General features: G+C 34.6%; 3 protein-coding genes across 5 annotated transcripts; 1 reads left to right on the top strand and 2 right to left on the bottom strand.

Annotated features, from left to right (window-relative positions):
- Positions 1-2997: 2997 nt before the first annotated feature.
- LOC110455953 lies at positions 2998-5754 on the bottom strand. Of its 2 annotated transcripts, XR_002463529.1 has the most exons (3): positions 5171-5754; positions 3224-4428; positions 2998-3146 (listed from the first exon to the last, which is right to left on the bottom strand). XR_002463529.1 is itself a non-coding variant. In XM_021506427.1 (2 exons), exons 1-2 carry the CDS (start codon positions 5695-5697, stop codon positions 4023-4025), a joined length of 933 nt encoding a protein of 310 aa, XP_021362102.1. In that variant the 5' UTR covers positions 5698-5754; the 3' UTR covers positions 2998-4022. The 2 variants fall into 2 exon arrangements, 1 of the variants encoding a protein (XP_021362102.1); XM_021506427.1 differs by having other exon boundaries at positions 2998-4428.
- Positions 5755-8869: 3115 nt separating this feature from the next.
- On the bottom strand, positions 8870-16570 carry LOC110455930. 2 transcript variants are annotated; one of them, XM_021506397.1, is made up of 6 exons: positions 16505-16570; positions 14819-15653; positions 13992-14328; positions 11353-11617; positions 10676-10729; positions 8870-10284 (listed from the first exon to the last, which is right to left on the bottom strand). In XM_021506397.1, exons 2-6 carry the CDS (start codon positions 15562-15564, stop codon positions 10070-10072), a joined length of 1617 nt encoding a protein of 538 aa, XP_021362072.1. In that variant the 5' UTR covers positions 15565-15653; positions 16505-16570; the 3' UTR covers positions 8870-10069. The 2 variants fall into 2 exon arrangements, with proteins under 2 accessions (XP_021362072.1, XP_021362079.1); XM_021506404.1 differs by lacking the exon at positions 10676-10729.
- Positions 16571-16600: 30 nt separating this feature from the next.
- LOC110455944 lies at positions 16601-18609 on the top strand. Its single transcript, XM_021506415.1, has 2 exons — positions 16601-16683; positions 17124-18609. The coding sequence occupies exon 2, from the start codon at positions 17124-17126 to the stop codon at positions 18606-18608; it is 1485 nt and encodes a 494-aa protein (XP_021362090.1). The 5' UTR covers positions 16601-16683; the 3' UTR covers position 18609.
- Positions 18610-20830: the final 2221 nt, after the last annotated feature.

Raw genomic sequence — 20830 nt, forward strand, 5'->3', positions numbered from 1 at the left:
TACGGGTTTAACGCTTTTTCTGCGAGGTCACATTCAGTTGCCGATATAATGCTGCCATCAGCTAAAACAACATTTACATGTATATATTGTTCATACGATACCAACGCTGATTATAAAATCAAATCCATTACAATATCATGTCATGATATTGTTTCTACTAGGCCATAACAACATGAATCACTCTAGACATCCATATTAATGCAGTTGTGCTGTTTTCACCGTGAGATAAATTCATAGGAAGAAAGTAACAGTCACTTACTTATTTTGGTTCGAATCTAATCATTTTTGTATTGAATCTTTTTTCAAAACAAAAATCTTCAGGAAGATTCCGAAATTAAGATTGACAGACATTTTTCCTATGTCAATGATGGTAGTAGAAGTATGATTTGTACCGATCAGTTTATTCGGGCAAAAACAATACAGTAGTGCTTTGTCTAAATAAATTAAAAACATTTTTTTTTTATTTGCCTAACGTTTTCAATGTGATGTAAACTATGTTTCATGTCTCATTTTTAGTTTTTTTTTAGTTTTATAAATAAGAATCACAGTGTCATTTTGATAAATATGATGATGGTGGTGGTGCTGGTGGTGATGATGATGAAACTATGATGAACAAACGAGTCCTGCATTACTACACAATTATGGCAAGGGAAGTAACTGGAGTAGGAATCATGTTTTAACTTGAGTTCATTTTTATTATTGATCATGTTAAAACTGTAAGTAATATACATTTGTAAGTACGTATTTGTAATAGCTAGTTGAGCAACTTGACAAATTTACGATGTTTTCAATTTTGTAATCAATTTTTTATATCCTTATTTTTCATGTCATAATCAAGATGTTTTAAAAGTTGTTCTGTTTGGTGTTATTGAGGAAGAGATTCTGATTGATGAGAGAGTTAAATGAAAATATATTTGATGCTATCTATTTTAACTTTAAACGACAATTTTGTTTATCCAAAGAGGTGGGTTTGTGACTTGACTTTAGCACATTTATATTCCAAAAGATATTTCGCAAACAAATCGAACACAAATTTTACAAACATTTCAAAATCCTCTTCGAATATAAACTTTTTATCGCAAAGCCTATCATGCAACTTCAGAGTGACTTAACTTTTGATGATAACATATAGTTAAGATATTTAAGAGAGGATACAAAGAAGAGATAGACAAAATATATCGAACAAAGTTAACACAAGTTGTGTGATATAACCTTTTTCATGTATGCATGTCTTTCAAAGACATTAGCGGTTGATAGGACGTTATTTATTACCTGTCATTCACGATAAGTTATATAAAAAATGTACTTATCAACAACATCGATACTATGCCTGGTTTGTTTTAGATTTGAATTAAGTCTTTTGAACAAACAAAGATATTACCATAAATTGCGTGCACGAGATGGAGATTGGTAACCTTCAGACCAACAAGGGAAGTAATTACTGCTTTACCACCTAGATTGATACGCAGGGGGAAGTAACTCAACCAAAAACTCAAAAACAAATATTCTGTATATATATTATCGACCTGCAAACCAGCCTGTATTTGACAGAAATTATCCTGATGGAAACGTAAACCGAATACAATTTTAATTCGAGAAACGAATTATGACTTAGAAACGAAATATGACTTTCTAATTCTCTTTTGCACCAATATATGGTTTTTCAAAAAATCTCACATCTTCATTTCTTCCATATATTTGCAATTTGATGTAAAAACTAGTGTTCCATCCGGTGTGAGTCTAACTAATGTTTTCTGATTTTGTAAATTGTTTTTTGTTTTTCACTAATTTACAACTATCACTATACAATTAGAAAAACTTGAACACAACATGCATAAAAAATATAAAGCTCTCGAATTTATTTTAAACTCGCAATTTTCTTATATACAATTTGGCAAAACATCGGAATAACTTAAAACTATAAACATATCAAACCAATACATTTAAAACAATTGAAATAGTAAAAATAAAGATCACAATTTCACAATCATATATCCCTTTACATGAGACGGTTAAGAAACGCCCTTTGATGTGTCCGGTAAGACTTGTATGCATGTGGACACTTGACCTATCAGAGCATCAGATTAAATTATTCTTAGTGACATACAGTGCCCGGTAAGACATATATACATGTGGACACTTGACCTATCAGAGCATCAGATTAAATTATTCTTAGTGACATGCAGTGCCCGGTAATACATATATACATGTGGACACTTGACCTATCAGAGCATCAGATTAAATTACTCTTAGTGACATAAAGTGTCCGGTAAGACTTGTTTACATGTGGACACTTGACCTATTAGAGCATCAGATTGCATTACTCTTAGTGACATAAAGTGCCCGGCAAGACTTGTATACATGTGGACAGTTGACCTATAAGAGCATCAGATTAAATTATTCTTAGTGACATACAGTGCCCGGTAAGACATATATCCATGTGGACCCTTGACCTATCAGAGCATCAGATTAAATTATTCTTAGTGACATGCAGTGCCCGGTAATACATATATACATGTGGGCACTTGACCTATCAGAGCATCAGATTAAATTATTCTTAGTTACATACAGTGCCAGGTAAGACATATATACATGTGGACACTTGACCTATCAGAGCATCAGATTAAATTACTCTTAGTGACATAAAGTGCCCTGTAAGACTTGTATACATGTGGACACTTGACCTATCCGAGCATCAGATTAAATTATTCTTAGTGACATACAGTGCCCGGTAAGACATATATACATGTGGACACTTGACCTATCATAGCATCAGATTAAATTATTCTTAGTGACATACAGTGCCCGGTAAGACATATATACATGTGGACACTTGACCTATCAGAGCATCAGATTAAATTACTCTTAGTGACATAAAGAGCCCGGTAAGACTTGTATACATGTGGACACTTAAACTATTAGAGCATCAGATTAAATTATTCTTAGTGACATGCAGTGCCCGGTAATACATATATACATGTGGACACTTGACCTATCAGAGCATCAGATTAAATTACTCTTAGTGACATAAAGTGCCCTGTAAGACATGTATACATGTGGACACTTGACCTATTAGAGCATCAGATTAAATTACTCTTAGTGACATAAAGTGCCCTGTAAGACTTGTATACATGTGGACACTTGACCTATAAGAGCATCAGATTAAATTATTCTTAGTGACATGCAGTGCCCGGTAATACATATATACATGTGGGCACTTGACCTATCAGAGCATCAGATTAAATTATTCTTAGTGACATAACGTGCCCGGTAAGACTTGTATACATGTGGACACTTGACCTATTAGAGCATCAGATTGAATTACTCTTAGTGACATAAAGTGCCCGGCAAGACTTGTATACATGTGGACAGTTGACCTATAAGAGCATCAGATTAAATTACTCTTAGTGACATAAAGTGCCCGGTAAGACTTGTATACATGTGGACACTTGACCTATCAGAGCATCAGATTAAATTACTCTTAGTGACATAAAGTGCCCGGTAAGACATGTATACATGTGGACACTTGACCTATCAGAGCATCAGATTAAATTATTCTTAGTGACATAAAGTGCCCGGTAAGACTTGTATACATGTGGACAGTTGACCTATAAAAACAATTATTATTATTTTCATAACATATAACATGAACATACCTTTCTGTAACACAAGCTTTGAAAAATACCCTTCTACAAGCTATCTAGACTGGCCCCCGTCTCTAGAATATTGGATTATTTAGAAGAAAAAATACCTCTAATATCTTTTATCACTTGGATGCCTAAGTTGAAAACTAGTGGGAGATAAGCTAGTAGTAAAATGTAGTTGAGAAAATTTTCATAAAACTTAGGGGCTGGTAGCCAGTCTACAAACTATCAAATAAATCATTCCCTCTAGCAAATGAAATGTTATCCATTTTCAAGCAAAGTTTGTAATTGGTCTCCGTCAAAAAGAATTATGATTTATTAAAATAAACATCTACAAAGTTGTCCTTATTGTTTAACTGCAATGTTTTCAGTGCCATGTTACTCAACTGTCACTGTTTCACCCATTTGTACAATGTCCAACAAAGTTAGCCATGGTCGGTCAGCCCTCATTTTCTCTAAGAATTCCTCCTCGTCGTCCTTTACTGTCGCCTTAACCCTCAGGCTTGGGTCGTATTGCCTCGCACTCTTGTACGACCAAAGCCGTCGGTTACCGTCCAGCGCCCACTGCTCGTCGAAAGCCCGATAGACGAGAATGGGATTGGTGAACTGATAGGAAGAACCAAAAGGAGGAGCCTTGATGGATTCTTTGGTGTAACGGACGTCTGCTGGGTCCAGCAATTCGACCGATGCAAGACTTGGAGATGGAGCAGTCGTGCGAGAGTATATCGGAGAAGCAAATCCTGTCGAACTAAACCGACCAGCTGCTGGCTGCATATAACCTGGACTGTAACATGTTAAAACAGAGTATTATAATACGATATGGTATATTTATGGTAAGGCAGCTCCTGCGAATTCCTCAATATTGTATTGATTAATGTATATGCTAATTGTATTGATTTTATAAAATTGTATATGTATGAACTGTAAAGCGGTTTAGAGTGGCTTATGTCAGCTAAATATGGCGCTATATCAAATGTTGTATATATTTAGAAAAAACCCCACCAATTATGTAGTCCTATAGTACCAAAATTACTTTTGTAGTAAATAACATGTCGTTAATAAGTTTAAAAGTTTTCAACTAAGAGATGAAGGTATTGGAATAGGACTCCGTTACGTAGCATCATGATAATTATACAGTTCAATTACAATCCTGATGCATCACTCAAAATTACAATCAAAATATCTTATCGTTTTGGGCGGTTCTGTTTGATTCATGATATTACAAATAACGTAAAAAAGATATAAGAGACTTTGTTTTCAGTAAAAAGGTATTTCTTTCTTTACAAACCATTTTCTCAAGGAGACAGATATCAATAGAAACCATTTAGGAAATTCTGTGGAGTATGAATTTGACGTCACAAAATGATGGGCCAGCGATTCCTTCAACAATATGACGGAAAGACACGAAAAGTCTGGCAGTTGTTTATGATATGCTTACAGTAAGAACATTTTGAGTTGGTAGGTGCGTTCAAAGGCTGTACAACGAGGAAATGTAAATATTGAATATAATTTGTAAGTAAACGTACCTGTTTCTTGTTACATCAGAGCCCATAAATTGTCTCTGGAATGAACTTGGAATCGCCGATGGTACAGGTATGGATCTATTTCCTTGAAACTCAAATTGAGTTGGCATGCTTCTGGCCCCAAAGCTGGTAGAGTGATGACTCTGAGTTGATGTTCCCACGCTAGAGGGACGTGGATAAGTTTTCCAGTACGAGCCCCCTGCATCACGTCGTACAGTTATTGACCTCCCTTCGTTTACTGTTGTTAATTTTCTTGAAGGAATATTATAATCTTGTCGGACCGGGATATCGGTACATTTTCCCAGCTCTTCTAGCTTCCTGAATACCCAGAGTCTCCTGTTATCGACCGTGAACCAGACTCCATTCCTGTTGACCACCTTTATAGTCGGTATATCTGAGATGTTACACTGTCCTTTCAACAGGGCGTCCAGCGTTTCACCGATTCGTCTATAAGCATGTAATGAATTTTTGTCGAATATGTTATTGATAGAATCCTGGCTAAAGCGAATTTCACTTGGACGTAGATACATAATTCCTTCCTGCTTGAAAATGTTAACAAGTATCTATATTTATCCTTCTGGGAAATACCAGTTTCAGTTTTGTTTACGATAAGCATGACGTCATTCATGATTTGAAGTACCAAGAGCTTTCAAATAGATATAATCATTTTACTTAATTAATACACAGTAAAATGTATGTTAGCCATTATAGGTTTGTTTAAAACTCCTGCTGTAAGAAGAGAATTTCTATACGTACTTATGATGAAATTAAAACCAAACCCGGTTTTGCTCTGGATGAATGTGTTAAGATATGATATAATATATTTTAGTTTTTGGGATCACAAAAATGAATAGACCAAACAACAACTGTTTCATATGTTTATAGTTACTTTCTAAAAGTTGATTCAGTTAAATACTATGTCTTTGAAATCATTAATTTTGAATTTCAAATATTTGAGATATTAACTTAAACGTAAATTGAGACAGCCTTCATTATACCGTTTAACAGAGGAATTTTTTCATTTTCACAAAACAGGATAAGATTATTGGAATTCTAGTTGCGTTTTCTCTTCAGCTACAAGTTCGTATTCTTAGAAAACTAGTTTCGGTTTTGTTGCTGTGAACCTTGGTTGCGCTTTCTCTTCAGTTACAGGTTCGTATTCTTGGAACCCTAGTTTCGCTTTTGTTTCAGTAATCAGTATTACAGTATTTTTTTCTATTTAAAGAACCACTTAATTCTTGACACGGCCATATAGGGGGAAATAGGAATTGATCTTATAATTGAAACCTGTTAATGTTTTTCTACATGTACATACTAAGTAGTTTACATATGTACATGCATCTTTCTCAAGAGCTGGTATATTATTATTAATCTCACAATAGGTATTGACAATAGCTGAAGTGATAGTTCAAATATATTTCTATATAAGGTGCCTGGTGTCTTTCAGTATATTCATACACACTTTTTATACTATGTTAAAATAGTGACACTATATTTTTAATACATTTCTCTTATAGGAGTCTGATGTCTATAACTTGACAATTGTAGCAAACAATTAAATATGGTGTAACTCATGCCTTAATCACGAAAGCTCACGAGAAATGGTAATTGCTATTTCGATATTTGAAGTCGTGCATATTGACTTCAAATTCAGAAACCATTTAAATTCATCACATAGCGTTTATATAAGATCATTTGATAAAGTTATCCTTTCTTGATTTTTTATTTTTATTTACTTCAATTTTGTTTACTTTTGAAGAAGAATTAATGCATAATTTACGATGTATTTCATTGCTAGGGATCGAAAGCAATTGGTCAGTTATTCAATATTAGATTTAGAGCCCTGGATTCAGTTTTCTTAAGAAGTCACTTTTAGAAATGGCACGTAAGGGTTCAATTTGTCTAATGGTCACTGTCGAAGTAGGGTCCTTGTCTAAAGATATTTATAACTATTCTCGTCATCAGAGATATTATCATCGGAACAGTCGTCGTCAGACAATTGATCTTCCATGCGTTTCAAAAGGTGTCCCCCCGGACCGCCACGTACATAAATAGACGTCCCGTCACATTTTGTTGTAAATTTTCCTGAGGGAATATAAACGTCTTCAATGACCGGGATCTTTTTACAATGACCCAGCTCTACTAACCTCCGGAACACCCATAACCTCCTGTTATCGAGCGTGTACCATACTCCATTACTTTTCACGAAAGTTTTGGTCGGTATGTCCGAGATATCACACTCTCCTATCAACAGGGCGTCCAATATGAAGCCGATTTTGCTATTGGCATGCTCAGATTGTTTGTCAAAAACAGTACAGATTGAATCCTGACAAAAACGTTTTTTCCTCGGACGTACAAATATCTAAATTTAGTTTCGGTTTCGATTTAGGATTAAAGCTACGTCATTCGTAATGAGAAGTACTAAGATCAATATGTCACGTCGTAATATGTGTAAAGTAAACATTGTGTTAGATTTAAACAAAGATCCTTGCACTAGAGAAATATTGCTATCAATTCAATCATTTTCATAATTCCTTTGATTAAGTATGAGTACATTGTATGTAGCAATATTATAAAGTCTGTAAGACTGTAGACTTCAATAGCAGACGACAACACATGTACTTTATCCACAATATGTTATGTGCTTTAACTCATTCACCCCTTAGGACACATTTGAACTCTTCCAATTCAAAGGTTGAACTAGTTGATTATGAAATGTAAGGAATGAATGAGTTATCGAGCTCGTCAGTCGTATACTGTCGGATTTAGATAATGAAAGTTTAAACATCCTATGAATAGGATCTAAAAAGAATGTTAGGAGACTTTTTTTATTTGAGTTATTACGGTTATCATGAACTCTCAGTATACAAACGATTTCTGTACTGGAAGCCATTCCAGAGATAAAACGACGACAGACATTATTTGAAAACGAACACTATACGATATATTCATATGTTTCAGTTATATTTTTATTCTCTGCTAAAAGCATACACATCATAAATTGTATATCAGTTATCTTCAAAAAAAAACCATATACGATATGCAAATGTTAAAATCATAATCATTATGAAAAGTGTTACATGTGTATAAAAAGATTTTTGTATTAACACTTAGACCTTATCCTGCTTTATTAAGTCTATTTCGTTTTTGTATGCTTTCAGATAGAGCTTAAGCACTTGGTTTACAACACGAATCATTTGATAAAATAAAGCAATATTTTCCCTTCATTTAGATACTGATGAAAACTTAAATGCATGATAATGTTACACATACTGACACGGTTTATGCTATACACACTTTACTAGTTATGTTATATGAAATAAAACAATATCACGGTATAACGCAATAATGTGATAACAAACAGTTTGATACATATAGCGTATCAAGTTTATCTATTGAACTAACACAGTTGTTTAGTTATCAGAAAATTGATTCAGATTCTAGAAACCGGAAGTTCACAGGTTCGCTTTCATTTTGCATGACCTATCTTGCTGTGATACTACTAAAGGTGTGGTGTTATCATGTCGGTTTTGTTTTTGTCAATGTTATCTATTCAAATCTGTCCAAATGACAGTGCAAAGTCAATTTAATTTAGATAAGGGAGATAAACCAGTCAATTTGTATCGTGCTTTATTTTATTAGTGTTCGATAAAAATCTATTTCAATGCACAAACTAACAAAATAACGACGGAAGATTAGATATTTGTTTATTTGATAAGAAGATATGAACATAAATAGTATAAATATTTTGGTCCATCAAATGAAAGTTCGTTATAACGATTTGGAGCATTGAAATTATCATCTTTGTCTTTTTTATCCATTGTGGTTGTTAAAACTAATATATTCATTTGTCACAACTTTCATTTATTGCGTTTGGTACTTTGTCTTTACGTTTATATCAAATAAAATGACTCGCATATGTGTACGTCGGTTTCCGATATGCAGGTGTAAATACATACAGGTGTGGATTACGGATTACGAATGTCTCCGGGGTGGTATATTTGCTGCAATATCGTATAAGACGCTTACCAGTAACATTGCACAAAGACTCCGATAGAATGACACAAATTGTGGTAAAATTTGATAGTAATTCATGCTTAATCTTCATTAACAAACATTCAATTATCTAATTTATGTAATAGAAATATATATTACATGGTATGCCAATTAAGGTTTATATAAACCGTTTTTCAAACACAAACTGATTCCCCTTTCCCTCCAACAAATGAGTTTTGAATACACGTTCTTTTCATCAAGTAAGCGTTGAAAAATACCTTTTGAATCACATCTAAAAAAATCACTCAAGCTCAATCAAACTTTATAATAATACACTTTTTACAAACTGTTTAATGATTAATATAATTATCACAAGCACTGTTGTGAAAGCGTAACACTAATTGATTTTGAAACATTATTCCATGATTACTGTTTCACTCCTTGTAACAACACTGTCGTGTACCTGTGTACGGCAACTGTTGATTTGTGTCGTTTCTTGTTTACACTTCGACTGATTTCAGTAAATCAACAGAGCACATTGGTAATGTGTTGTTTTCCTCGACTAATTGTTATTTTGACTATGAAGTAATGTCATAAAAGAAGATTAACTAGCGACTATTTCGAACTTTTGTTTAGTTTATACATATTAATTTACCTGTATATGTATAGAAACAGTATAAAAAAGCTAATTTTGATCTAACAATCACTGAAATCAGCCGAAGCGTGAACAGGAAACGGCACAAAACAGCCGTGACCTTACACAGCTATACGAGAGTGATCAAATGATCATGCCCAACATGATAAGCCAACCACTGTAGATCATCCTCATCGTTACTCATATCGGCACCTGCTTTAAAGCTCGGGTCGTATAAGCTGAATATTTTTACGACCAGCGCCGTTGGTCATTTATCTGTTCTTGTCCGAAAATCCGAAGCACGAGGAATATTTTGCTGAACCTGAAGAAAGGACCAGGAGCAGGAGCATATTGATTGTGTATTTTATGCAAGTGATTTTCATTGGGTCACAGTATTCAATATGGAGGGATCGTGAGGAATGACTTTGCACAGGAAGCGGACGATCTGGAAATAGGCAAGTGTACTCCTGAAGGTCCGAATCCTCGTCTATAACAAATTAAAATATTATAAAAGCATGGCGTGTAAACCTTAGCACAGACAAATCATAAAACAACAAAATGTAAACTACCATGCATGCTTTAGGTTGATTCATATTTGCTGCTGTTCAATAAAATTAATTCTAACACGATTCGTTTGCAACGCGTGTTTTGATTGGATACGGACCATGTTCTAATCTGCGATAGAATCATGATCAATCGTGTTAACCTCCCATCGCACTTAAGCCACGCCCCGTTTCTAGCCAAAACAATATGGCGTCAAGCTCGCCTCTTAGCGAAATCCCGCTGATAAAGCTAGTAGGCAACAGAACAGAAACGACCGATAAAATGCATTTGTTGAATGAATTAAAAAGTAAAAAGTACACATCCCTTGTTCTTACCTCCATTTATTACTGAAACGTTCGTTCCATCCGTGTGAAGGAATCTATTTAGATCTGAAATCAAATGAAACGTTTCACACATGTCGTATGCATTTACACAAAACTCTTTAAAAATCTATACAAATAATCACCGATTTTGTCGATAAGCACAGATTGGTATGCATATTGACATGGAAATGTAAGAACTTGGTCAATATTAATCCAAATTTGTCGTATAAACTTTGATAACAGGACGTTCACGAACAATCCAAATATTCCGCCTCGTCAACATACAGATCGAGCTCTCGCCAGTATGGGCGGGGCCAAATGACCGACTTTTGAAAGCTTCTTTCCGATTGGTCAGTCCGCTGCAGAATGACACATCGCCAGTTCAGGTCACAAAGTATTTTACTACGTACTTTTATACAAGGAAATACAATGTTTCTAAACATATTAGCGTAGTATATTTGTTAAGGTGTGTTAGAATGGGGATAGTACGTTGTTTTTCGTGTCTATACTGGCGATTAGAACATGAAATTTGGTTTAAACTCTCGACCTATCGGTCTCGAGTTCAAACCCAAATTTCATGTTCTAATCGCCAGTATAGCCACTCAAAACAACGTACTATCCCCTAAATATAAATCAAATGAAATAGTATAAAGACGTGTACAATGAATCAAATGTGTAAGAATATGTACCAATTTGTTCTTGAAACGCCCTTCGTCTTTGTGATCTTCTGTTATCAGAGTTACGGGACCTCAACCTTGCGGAACGTGAATTCGGCCCAGGTGTACCAACTGTAGACGGATTCTGCAGTGTCTTCCAGTGATGACCACCTGCATCGCCGCGGCATACCCGAACTGTCCTCCCGCCATGCTTCATTGCTGTTAGTGTTTCTTCCGTCAAACCGTCATAAACTCTTCGGACGGGAATATCTATACATTTTCCGAATCTCTCCAGCATCTGAAACACCCACAGCCTCCTGTTATCAAGTGTGTACCAGAATCTACGGCTTTTGACGACCCTGATTTCTGATATATCAGATATTTTAAGATGTCCTGTCAACAGATCATCCAATGTTTCGCCGATTTGCTTATTGGGATGATCTGAGTCTCTGGCAAAAACATGATTGATAGAATGCTGGGTAAAACGTATTTCACTCGGTCGTAGAGTCATCATTTCTCCCATTAGGACAATGTAAGCATATCACCCGTATTACAGAAATCTATGTATGGCTCTTAGGGATAAACATATATTAGTTACACGGTATATGATAACGTCATTACCGATAGGAGATAAGATGTTTATTATCCATGATATAATTGTATAAAACGCATGCACTCGGATAATTGATTTATATATATATCCTATACACGTATCATCAGATAAATTGGTTTGATACTTTTGTATGTATGCATTATTGGCTATGAAATATGATAACTATGAGTAATTATGACCTCTACGTGACATTTATATGGCTAAGAAAAGTAATGGGATATTCATTTCTTAAACAAAATTTAGAAAATCACAGAATACTAATAGAAACATTTTATTGATATTTGCTATTTTGAAAAAAGTCCCAACAGATTAGATTGGATTGAAAGTTTCATATCCTATATTCATACAAAGACACGGTACGTTCCATAAGCTTTTTACTTATGAAATTCATAGTATCATGTGGTCTCTCATAGCAAAATTTAATTCCGAATTAATGATCTGAATCACTCTTGTATGACAATAACTAGATATGTGGATTGCTTAAGCTTTTGCTAGAATGCGTCGCTAGACCTATGTTATTCCCATCGTTCTTCTTAGCAGGTTCCATGATGTATCTCATACGGCATATTTACATAAATCATATACAAAAGCACGAATCAACTTGACGGAGTTGGTGATTCTGGCATTAGTTTATGTCAGTAAACAATCTTAATGCTAAAGGATAATTATATCTGAATAATTGGATGATAGAAATAATTGACAACTGTCTACTAAATAATTGAATAATTTAGTTATATAAAATTGGCATTTGTCAGATATTGTATGTGATCAAACAAATATGTTTAATCATATAATCAAATAAAAAGGGGATAACTACACAATTAATAATACCCTAAATTGGAGCTCTTGTTTGTGATTATAACTAGTGTAGTAGTGCTCTTTACTTAAAAGGAAAATGCCAGTGAAAGAAAATGTATTGATAATTTGAATGAAGGATTACATGTAGTGAACTATTGTCTGTTGCTGGAACAAGTGATCAAATTTTCAAGATAGAAATGAANATGTGAATAACGTCAATACGTCAATAACGATAGGAGATAAAATGTATGTTATCCATGATATACTTGTATAAAATGCATGCACTCAGATAATTGATTTATATATATCTCCTATACAAGTATCATCAGATAAATTGATTTGACACTTTTATATGTAGTATTATTGGCTATGAAATATGATAACTATGAGTAATTATGACCTCTACGCGACGTATATTTGGCTTAGAAAAGTAATGGGATATTCATTTCTTAAAGAAAGTTTAGAAAATCACATAATACTAATAGAAACATTTTATTGATATTTGCCATTTTGAAAAAAGGTCCCAACAGATTAGATTGGATTCAAAGTCTCATTGTCCTATATTCATACAAAAACACGGTAAGTTCCATAAGCGTTTTACTTAAGAAATGCATAGTATCATGTGGTCTCTCATTGCAAAATTTAATTACGAGTTAATGATCTGAATCACCATTGTATGACAATAACTAGATATGTGGATTGCTTATGCTTCCGCTAGAATGCATCGCTAGACCTATGTAATTCCCATAGTTGAACAAGTGATCAAATTTTCAAGATAGAAATGAAAAAAATAATAAAAAATATTTAAATAAGAAAAACGGACATGCATGGTTTATTTCTTGAAGGTGAAAGTTTTTATTCATATTAAGTCTTAGGGTATGCATACATTGTTTTCATCTTATCAATTAGGAAGTTGTCACTTTTCATAACCTTACATTAATGTGTCTTTATGGAAAAGAAACTTGATACAACTACGCCAAGGAACCTATGTATAATAACATCACAAGTCAGATTTACCTTTGATATCCAGTGTATATATCAAACAAAAACCACATAAATGTGGAATATACTATAGTTATACCTTTTGTGTATAATCTAGTGTAAATGTATTATGTATATTTTGTGTATACTTCTAACAAAACCTAGAAACAAAAGGTGTCATAATGTGTGTATAGCATCTGTGTTAAATCTTATATATTATGTATATTTTGTGTAACATTTAAACAAAAAGTAGAAATAGTGTGATATGTATTATAACTACCTCATCTTGATAGTCAGTATCTAGGTCTTGGTACTCCTCCGCCTCACTTTGATAGTCATTCTCTTGGTCTGGGTCGTACTCATCTGCCTCATCTTGATAGTCATTCTCATGGTCTGAGTCGTACTCATCTGCCTCACCTTGATAGTCATTCTCTTGGTTTGGGGCGTACTTATCTGCATCGTCTTGGTATGTATTCCAATGGTATGAGTAGGACACGTCTCGCTCGTATTGATTTTTATTATCTTGCTTTGTGCAGTTCTCGTCACTTTCATCTTGATCTTTGTTTACAAGGCTTTGTTCTGATGAGTACTCTGCTTTCGTTTCAGACTGCATAGAACTGTTATAAAATATTGGCAACTACTGTATTAATGACCCTGTAGCTTCGTATCCTTTATGCATGTAGTTTGATATTTTATTACAACCCATGTTAATTCTACTCTTTTGATACAGTAAGTTTCAAACCATGCAATACGTACATAGTTCCAATAAGTTTCGTTAGGTTTATGAAACATCATTAACAATCCGTTATTCAAATGGGATATCAAAACGATTATGTTATCTATTGTTTCAATTTCCGTCAGTCGAAAAATGGATTTTTGTAACAATTTAGGAATTTTCAGAGATTTATTTTTATCTGACGTTACGACATGATTGTAAGCGAATAATCAAACAGTATGATAAAAGTAAAACTCAAACAGTTTTCAATAAGAAAAGATTCACGTGAAACTTTTGTGTTCTTTCATTAAAATCATTTTGAGTTATTGGTTGTATTAATACCATATACGATGGAACTATAAATAAAGAATAACATTTGAACGTTTACTTACCTATTAGCTTTTGATACGTTTCTGGTGATTCTGTTATCAGGGTACATGTCTGGTTTGTTAATTGAAGTCCGAACCACCGGTTTCACATGTAAGGGTGAAATACTTTGGAACTGATAGGGATAAGACATGCCTTTGGCCGCAAAGCATGAAGACTGTTCATTTGGTCCCGGCATTGTAGCACTATTGCTTTGTCGATGCTTATAAGATCTCAATGCATCATGACTTTTGAGACCTGGCCTGCCATCATTGATAGTTATGCATTTTCTAGAAGGAATCTCGTTACTTTCTGCAACCGTGATTTTAGTATATCCGTTTTCGTAGTCCTCATCATCAAAGGAATTGGATGATTGATCGTCAGAACACAAGTCATCATATAGCTGGTCATTATCCCAATGTCTCCAATGATAACCACCTGGATCGCGCCGGACACGAATATCTGTCCCGTCATTCAGTGTTGTTATTTTTTTCTGAGGAATCCTATGACCCTTTCCGACAGGAATTTTGGTACATTGTCCAAGCTCTTCGAGCTTCCGAAACACCCACAATCTCCTGTTATCGGCCGTGTACCAGTTTTCATTCATATAAACGACAGTTATAGGCGGTATCTCCGAGATTTTACACTTTCCTGTCAACAGGGCATCCAATGTTTCACCGATATGTGTATCGGCATGTTTTTTTTTTTCGTGAAAGACATTTCTGATAGACTCTTGACTAAATCGTATTTCACTCGGTCGTAGAGTCAACATTTTCTCGTTGACTGACAATGTAAATCAAGATCAATGCATCACTTGTGTGTATATATTTATCATCCTGGACTCTACCGATGTCATCTCTGCTTCAGGGAAAATGACGTCATTTAAAATCAGAGCTACTTTATTTAGATACACTCTATGATAAGGTCTTACGTAATACGTACGTATGCCAAAATGAACTCTGCATTAACCGTCTGTTTTCGGAAATGTGAACATAAAAGAGGAAGCATATATTCAATGATAAAATAAATGCAAAAAGAGAACTTCACAGCACACATTTGCACTTTTGTTTTTGTTACTTACCAATGGCTATTAAATAATCGAAGAACTTTTATTTTTACATTTCCTGTTATCATGCCGTTTTGATGTCATTTCTTTTATCGATTTAAATCAAGATATAGTAGAGTTCAAAGTCAATATAATTCAGATCAGGTAGATAAACCATCAGTCACTACTGTACATGTACTTTAAATACTATCATACATACTACTATATGGACAATGATGATAATGTCGTTCAGTAATCTTTTGTTTTCATAATGTATATAATGATATTAGCTAATCGTCATTGAGTTTTTGGTTGATACACCAATCTGTTTAACACTTTTATTTTTAGAAGTTTGAACAAAATGTGACATTGCTTTTACTTCTCATTTTTTGCTACCTCTTAACAAAATTCTCTGTTCATTTCATTTACATTAACTATAAGCATAACATGCCTCAATGGCACTATTATGAAACATCTGACTGTTACGTACACATCAATGTAATAAATGATAATTGAAATAAGATCGTGTGAAAAATTACATTTTCATTGAGGATTGACTGAGACGTTTTAAAAGGGTGAATATTGGCAACGATTTGCGCACTCTAGGACCAGTGAATGTCAGGCAAATCTATTAGAATGTATAGGTTATAATAAAAATTATTTTTACCCAAACCTTTTCCATAATTTTATAATGGCACAGTTCCGCTATCGCAATCCCGGATGGATTTTCGTAACCGTTCCGGTATTTACTAATCACTCATCTCTTCCGGGGAGTTCAACCAAGCACGCCCCAGTAAACAAACTCAATGAAGATTACCCGAGGCGATTAAATCGTATACTGTACAGGTAAATAACATGTTCGATAAACTACAGATGGCATCTCCATAGGCGTTTACCGTTGTTGACAAAAGACGATTGTCATTTATGTTAAAGAGAAATCTAATATCGGCAAAAAAACATCATTATTGACGCGATGGCGTTATGAAATGTCATGCTTGCCGATGATAGACATTTTTCAGCTATGTTGTGTTTAATGATGGACAAAAAATGATAAGAGAAACATGTTCTTACATCAAACGCAACTGTTATTCTTCTTTCTTGTGTTAATTATTATTTTTAAATATACAGGATTTCAAAAGTCATTTTGTACCTAAAGTAAAAAGCTGTTTGGCAAGCTACCCACAAATCACGAACTTCATAACATTGTGCATAACCTGAAATAAATTAAAAAAACGTTTTTTTCCCCTACATGTACAGTCAATAAATCATGTTACAATATTTTGTAGATGGGACGTAAATACTGTTGTGTACCAGGATGTTCCAATACATCAGCTAATGTAACTGAAGAGGGGAAAAAAGTAACCTTACATAGGCTTCCAATGGCAGAAAGTAGGAGTCACATAAAACAACAATGGATACGGCGTCTGCGCAATGTTCGAGCAAATCTAATTGTAAATGACAACACCAGAGTTTGTTCGGATCATTTTGAAGGGGAATTCATAGAAACCTCCGTACCATCTTTATTTCCGTCAAAACCACCAAAAGATGTCCTTAAGCAAAGAAGGCCCTTAGTACGCCATCCAATAGAAAATGAAAATAATTTTGGATTAGAGATGCTTTATGAAACTGTGCAAGTGTTTGAGGAGTCATATGCACAGCCAAATTCTGTTGAAAATGTATGCGAGTCTGAAGATAAAATCAAGTCGAAAACAAGAGTTAATGTTGAAACAAACACTTATCCAGTAATAAGTTGTGATGCGGCAAGTCAAACTTTTGTAGTTCCACCAGGAACTACAAAAGATGCAAGTACCCAAGCAAATTTTCCACACATGATGCCGGAAGATCTGAAAGGGGACGATGACAAAACTAGATTTTACACTGGCTTTGTAACTTTTTCAATGTTTTGGCACTATTTCTTAACCACGATGAAACATGGTGCAGATAAACTACACTACTGGGAAGGGGATAAAAGATCAGGCGGTGCTGAGAAACTTTACCATCAGTCTGACCATATGAAACCAGGTCGTAAACGATCTTTGCGTCCCGAAGATGAATTTCTATTAGTATGTATGAGATTGCGTTTGGGTTTACTTCAAGAACATCTTGGTGATATATTTTGTGTTTCTAAAACAACTGTTTCTCGTATTGTAAACACTTGGGTGAACTTCTTATATGCCCATGCAAAACACTTGGTCCCTTGGCCATCTAGAGAGCAGATTTTGTGCAATCTCCCAAAAAGTTTTCAGGATTACAAAGACTGTAGAGTAGTGATTGACTGTACAGAACTATTTACAGAAAAACCTTCTTCTCTCACAGCGCAATGGCTCACCTGGTCAGAATACAAACATTCTAATACATTTAAACTATTGATTGGTGTTGCGCCTAATGGACTTGTAAATTTTATCTCTCGTCTTTGGTGTGGTAATGCGTCTGACCGATACATTTTCGAAAATGATGACCTTCTTCCTAAGTTAAGTCCAGGTGACATGGTAATGGCAGATAAAGGATTTACAGTTGAAGATTTACTTCCAGTAAATATAAAGCTTAATATGCCACCAAGGATTCCAGGTTATCGACAGATGACCACAAATGAGTTTTTTCAGACTCAAGGTATTGCCTCTGCTCGTATCGTAGTTGAAATGAAAATGGAACAGTTTAAAAACTATCGGATACTAAGTGGCTCCTTACCTCTATCAGAGGCTCATCTAATTGAGCAGATGGCATTTTTATGCATTGCGTGGACAAATCTTTTGCCCCCATTAATGAAATAAATGTTGAATCTTACTTGGTACTTATTTATTTGCTACATGTATTTTAGATGGATGGATACTATTCAATTATAGCCTTTGGCTGAGGTCAATACCTGGATTTATCGACCCGAGGAGAGATATATTGACCGAGGATGCAGTCTTTTTATGAAAAAATAATAAATGTAGTTGTTTATTACTTAGTGATGAGCAATGTATCAATGATACATTACAGTATATGCATGAAATAGAGAAAAAAGCCAAGGAAAACTGAAACAAAAATATTGCTTTGATAAATTTTATTGGCAAAAGTTATATCATTTTTTTAATGAAATTTATAATCATTTGGTGTTTTTTTTGAAACAAGAGTTAAAAATAATTTTCTTACTAACCAACTCAAATGAACAAGAGGCCCAAGGGCCTTAGCGGTCACCTGAGTTATATCATAGGTACTGGTAGCTTTATTTTATTGTTAGATATATATAGATACACTGTACTTATCAAATGTCAAACCTGCATACAATGTACATGTATTTGATTAGCAGGGTTAATTGGACGTAGTAAACCACCTGATTTTTAAAATACTGGCACTTGTATATTAATTTCAAGAGACATGATAGAGTGGAATACCTCTTTTGACCCTTTCAGAAAATATTTCTGGCAACATGCCGCGTAAATAAAATTGTCTCAAAAATGGAAGCATGTTTTCTTTCCAAAAGTTGTCTTGAGATTCAATTCTCTGAAAATGTACATCTTTTTTAGTCCAGACAACAAAGTCTGTCCACCTCTGTTCACAAATGGCCATTTGGCCTTGTATTTGATACATGTAGTTATGTGTTGCTTTTAATTTCAAATCATTGTCTTCAAGATCACAAAAAAATGCTGGATCTTTAGCACAGTCCAATGGTGACATTCTTCTCCACAGCTTTGTAGCACCACCACTGTCAGATCCATATGGACATTTCACCTCCACAATTCCAGTACCACATTTGCTACAAGTAACCAAGCTATCCACACTTGCCCCAAGATATGGAAATTTAGGATTTACAACTAATCCCCTGTCATCTAATTCAACGTTTCCACCACAAAACTTTGAATGTTTTTTCCTGTAGTCCTTCAGGGCCTGCCGTTCATATTTTCTTCCATGCTGAAGGCTCTTCACAGTGCTTGGTGGAGGATTATACCCTCTCAAAGTTTTAACAAGATTGTCAGGTTGTGTTTTCTTTCTTTTGGATACATTTCCCATGTTGGAAGCTGTGATCAGCACAGTTCTTGCATCTGCCCAGTTTTTATTTAAACTCTGTCCTCTGGTTCCAACTTCTAAATTATCTATAATATCTGTATTTACATTCAGTTTGTTAAAAAATTCTAAAAATGCTGTCTTACATTCATCAGAGTCAAGATCCACAAAATCTGCATACGAAAAAGTTGGTTCAAAAATCTTCAAAAATGAAGAAATGTCTGTTGGTTGAGATTTAAGTGTTTTATACAGTACACATCCTGGGTTTACAACTTCAAGACCTTCAAGTAAATCATTCAAAAAAATGTCCGGGTCATTGCAGGCTGATGCTTGGAATGTGTCAGGGTAAGGACGCAACTTTTCCGTGTCTACGTTTGTTGAGAACCTAACTTCATGAACACGTTTTGGGCTTGGTTTTCTTTGAATGGGTCTAGGTCTATCCCATCTGCACTCCTGAGATGTGCATGCATTTTTCATTTTCACAAGTGTGAACAACAAACCTCCAACGTGTGCACAAAGCCCTGCCTCTCCAGCTTTACAGTCACAATATGCAGTCATTATATGTCCTGTTGACTTGGTGATACATACATTTAGACTGTACAGATTTGCTGTCTGACCAGTATTACCCACATGCACAATATTTCTTATAGATGGCTTACACTTCGCTTTTACGTAACAAACTTCCGATTCTACAGACACATTATGATACGCAATGTCACACAAAAAGTTTTCTGCACAAAACTTCCTAGCTTTCTTAAGATGTCGTTGAAATCGTGCACGTTTTCCAGATGTAGGATTGGTTTGATATAAGAAATAATTTTCAATGTCTTTGTCACTGATATCTGGTAAATTTGCATTTGAGACGGTTGTCCACGAACTGTCCAGTTTAGAGAAATCTGTATGCATTCTCTGGCTCATTTCTAAGTCGCTATCGATGACACTTGAGTCTGAATCCAATAGATTCTGGTATGCACGAAAAACACGCTTTACAAGCACATCTTTTGAG

This window comes from Mizuhopecten yessoensis, unplaced genomic scaffold (genome assembly GCF_002113885.1).
Source record: "Mizuhopecten yessoensis strain PY_sf001 unplaced genomic scaffold, ASM211388v2 scaffold987, whole genome shotgun sequence".
NCBI lineage: Eukaryota > Metazoa > Mollusca > Bivalvia > Pectinida > Pectinidae > Mizuhopecten > Mizuhopecten yessoensis.

Coding starts and splice junctions, on each gene's coding strand:
- LOC110455953 (XM_021506427.1), bottom strand. CDS start 5,697: ATGTATCTACGTCCAAGTGAAATTCGCTTTAGCCAGGATTCTATCAAT. Junction 4,429..5,170: donor TCTGATGTAACAAGAAACAG/GTACGTTTACTT, acceptor AACATGTTACAG/TCCAGGTTATATGCAGCCAG.
- LOC110455930 (XM_021506397.1), bottom strand. CDS start 15,564: ATGTTGACTCTACGACCGAGTGAAATACGATTTAGTCAAGAGTCTATC. Junction 14,329..14,818: donor AACGTATCAAAAGCTAATAG/GTAAGTAAACGT, acceptor ATTTTATAACAG/TTCTATGCAGTCTGAAACGA. Junction 10,730..11,352: donor GGCGTTTCAAGAACAAATTG/GTACATATTCTT, acceptor ATTTGATTTCAG/ATCTAAATAGATTCCTTCAC.
- LOC110455944 (XM_021506415.1), top strand. CDS start 17,124: ATGGGACGTAAATACTGTTGTGTACCAGGATGTTCCAATACATCAGCT.